At 48.4% G+C, this 1,258-nt stretch overlaps 1 protein-coding gene across 1 annotated transcript in view; it reads right to left on the bottom strand.

Annotated features, from left to right (window-relative positions):
- Positions 1–204: 204 nt before the first annotated feature.
- LOC113826671 (uncharacterized) overlaps positions 205–1,258 on the bottom strand; it is a 5,821-nt gene continuing 4,767 nt past the window's right edge. Inside the window, exons 5-6 of the mRNA XM_070144063.1 lie at positions 897–1,117; positions 205–683 (exon numbers count right to left, since the gene is read on the bottom strand). Of these exons, the coding sequence (XP_070000164.1) occupies positions 360–683; positions 897–1,117 (545 nt within the window). The 3' untranslated portion in view covers positions 205–359. The remainder of the gene's footprint in view (positions 684–896; positions 1,118–1,258) is intronic.

The raw sequence follows: 1,258 nt of genomic DNA, 5'->3' as shown, positions 1-1,258 counted from the left end.
TGCCAGAAGTGAAGGCTCTATAAACAAGATTTTTTTTTTATTAAGGGTTAAAACCTTTTTGCAAAATTATGGGAAATTTAATTAATTCTGCATTTAGATCACTAAATGATATCTTCTGACTCTATATATCCTTAGAATATTTCAAAGGTATACATTATTGACTATTTGCTTCATTTACCGAATTGGAGACGAATAGATAGACCGTTGATTATTTTGTAAGTTTATTGTAAACGTGTTTATAAAACCGTAAAATGCATAGAATTAATCATCAAATGATTTGTATAAAAATGTTTCATCATTACCAATAAAAAAAATCTAAATAAAAGAAATAAAAGGAACATTACAAGGATTACTCTCGGTCAGGGAATTACTTCCTCCACGTCAGCCGAGGCCGGGGATTCCCCGTGCTCGACCAAGGGGGATTCCCCGTGCTCGACCAGGGGGGATTCGTCGATCGCGCTGGCAGGAGACGCGTGGAAATCGTGGGGCGTGCGCGGGGCCTCTGGGTCGAACCTCCTGTAGCCGCTGAAGAGGAACCCGAAGGCAGGGGAGTTGGGCACGTCGACGAGGCCGGGAGGGCGGTGCACGTAGAAGGTGCCGTGGCCGTGCGGGGGACGTACAGCGCCGTTCACCACGCCGAAGGCCCGACGGGGGAGAAAGGGCACGAAGTATCCTTCAGGAACCTGTGAAATGTTGCTTATCAATCGTGACTCTGTTCAGTGGTTCCCTGCACGAGGTTCGCAAACAATCTCACGTCTTTGTTACGTATAAGAGAAACATAAACGTAAAAATAACCGATATTGTTTTCACATTTCAAATTTCAAAGTTCTTATGCTTTGAAACATGCCACGGTTATGTACAAACACGTATGCGCAATCGAACACCGGAATACCCACCTGAAAAGGCAATATGGCGGGACCGAGATGCGGTTCGAGGGTGAACTCGGCCATCTGCTGAGGCACGACCTCGACCTCGCCCTTGGTCAGAGCCTCCATCTGCTCCCCCAGCTGGTCCTGCACCTGCTGGCCGACGCGCCCTGGCATCTGGCCCTCTCGCTTGATGGCCGAGTTCCCCCTGGTCACGGTTGCCGTAAGGGGGCCGAAGGTGCCGTCCGACACTGAGGAAGAGGACAGCGATTGCCATATTGCAAGACAGAGAACCATTTGAAAAGGGTTAAGGAGGCCTCTGGAGGGATAGTTAGCAACCCAAATTAGGCCCGTACTTTAAAAACCCTTCGCCAGGGCTGGCGAAGGGTTTC

Source organism: Penaeus vannamei, chromosome 31 (assembly GCF_042767895.1).
Source record: "Penaeus vannamei isolate JL-2024 chromosome 31, ASM4276789v1, whole genome shotgun sequence".
NCBI classification, from domain to species: domain Eukaryota; kingdom Metazoa; phylum Arthropoda; class Malacostraca; order Decapoda; family Penaeidae; genus Penaeus; species Penaeus vannamei.
This window is presented reverse-complemented; position numbering and strand designations above follow the sequence as displayed.